Genomic DNA, 1,894 nt, shown 5'->3' on the forward strand with positions numbered 1-1,894 from the left:
GAACACACTTAGAAGCTTCCACGACATCTAAATTTAATAGACAATGTTTTGAAATGTAATCAATTAGCTAAACAACTTATGAATGTTCGAAATACTATGTTAGTTGACTAATGTTTTGCTACTTTCCAACTATATCTACGAAACTTATGTTATAATTGGACGTCTTTTATGTATAATTGCATGAATTATTATTATATTCAAGTAGTAATTAGACGGGTGTTACAAGTTGGTAATCAGAGCTTAAGGTTGTCAACAAAGTGTTCGGTTCAAGCTTGATCGATCGTCCGGTAAGAATTAACTTATTATGTTAGTAGATTATACCTTGTGTGAGAAACGAGATGTGAATCGATGTGCATGGGAAGAGTGTGTTAATTCACTCAAACCCGGAAAGTGCACTAAAAGTGAACGGTTAAAGCAAGTTGAGAGCTTGGCTAAACCGAAGCAAAATAAAGCTATGATTATAAATGAAATGTTTAACGTTTAGAATAAACATTTCAGTTTCAAGATGTCGGAAAGAAATGATGATGATCCGGTGCAGACAAGCACCGAACAAATGAAAGAGATAATTGCCGAAGAAGTGGGGAAGGCAATTGAAGGTAGTCTATCCGGGTTCATAGACAAAATTCAAAACACGGTGTTGTCACTTGTTAAAGAGCGAGTTAAAAGGTTGGAAGATAGTGTCAACCTAATAAAAGAAAAATCGGGAGAACGCAAGGGGTATTCGTACAAAGAATTCATGGCGTGTAAACCGCCAATCTACAACGGGGAGGTCGACCCGATAATATGCCAAAGATGGATAAGTGATGTCGAAGGGGTGTTTGAGCGGACCCATTGTGACGTAGGTGACTTTGTTGCTTACGGGACGGGTAAATTGAGGGGTCAAGCCAAGGATTGGTGGGACAATAAGAAGAAAGAAATAGGAGCCGAAGCGGCGAGGGTTATGACTTGGGATGAGTTTAACGTGCCATTCCTTAAACACCATAGTCCCAAAGCGGTTATTAACAGAATCAAGGAAGAATTCATCCAGCTAAGACAAAAGGGTGAAACAATTGATAAGATCACGGGCATCTTTATGGATAAGCTGAGATTCTGTGACGAGTTGGTCACCACAGAAGAGCAAAAGATATATTACTATTACAACATGCTGAGTGCTGAATATCGGGAGTTCTTGACTCCCTCAAAGTATGAAACTCTCACAGAAATTATCAACACCGCCCGGGAGCGGGAAATCGAATTGAAGAAACAAGTAGAGAGGGGCGAGCGAAGGGCACAGGATGTGAATCCAAGCCCTACAAAGAAAGCTCGAACTGCTGAATCGGGAAAGAAAGCGGATGCTAAAAGTGGGACGCCCAGTTGCAAAATATGTGGAAAAGGACACAAGGGAGAGTGTCGGTTCAAAGACAAGTCGTGCCCAATATGCAGTAAATCGGGGCACACGGCGTCTCTATGCCCATGTAAAGTTTCAGTTTGCTACAAATGCTATCAGCCCGGCTACAAAAAGTCTGAATGCCCAGACCTAGTTGGAAGAATGGATGTTAAGGAATCTCCAGCAGAAGCCCCAAAGGCAAAGGCTAGACCCTTCCAACTTACTGCGGCTGAAGCAAAAAATGGAACCCAACGTGGTCTCAAGTATATTCACGATTAACTCGATTCCTGCACGTGTATTGTTTGATACGGGTGCGAATAAATCCTTCATTTCGCATGGATTTATTCGACATCCTTCATTTGTATTGACAAAATTATCTGTGCCCTTAGAAGTTGAAATAGGGGACAACAAAAGTTTCATAGTTTGTGATATTTGTCGAAGTTGTAAATTAAACATTGATGATGAAGAATACTTAATAGACCTAATCCCGATGTCAATGGGGGAATTTCAAGTAGTTGTTGGGATGGA

The 1,894-nt window shown here is 40.6% G+C and overlaps 1 protein-coding gene across 1 annotated transcript; it reads left to right on the forward strand.

Moving 5' to 3' along the window:
• Nucleotides 1-736: 736 nt before the first annotated feature.
• On the forward strand, nucleotides 737-1,645 carry LOC110888373. Its single transcript, XM_022135902.1, has one exon. The coding sequence runs from the start codon at nucleotides 737-739 to the stop codon at nucleotides 1,643-1,645; it is 909 nt and encodes a 302-aa protein (XP_021991594.1).
• The last annotated feature ends 249 nt before the right edge of the window (nucleotides 1,646-1,894 follow it).

This window comes from Helianthus annuus, chromosome 11, assembly GCF_002127325.2.
Source record: "Helianthus annuus cultivar XRQ/B chromosome 11, HanXRQr2.0-SUNRISE, whole genome shotgun sequence".
NCBI lineage: Eukaryota > Viridiplantae > Streptophyta > Magnoliopsida > Asterales > Asteraceae > Helianthus > Helianthus annuus.

Bases quoted from the DNA above. Each gene is read 5' to 3' on its own strand.
- LOC110888373 (XM_022135902.1), top strand. From the start codon at position 737: ATGGCGTGTAAACCGCCAATCTACAACGGGGAGGTCGACCCGATAATA.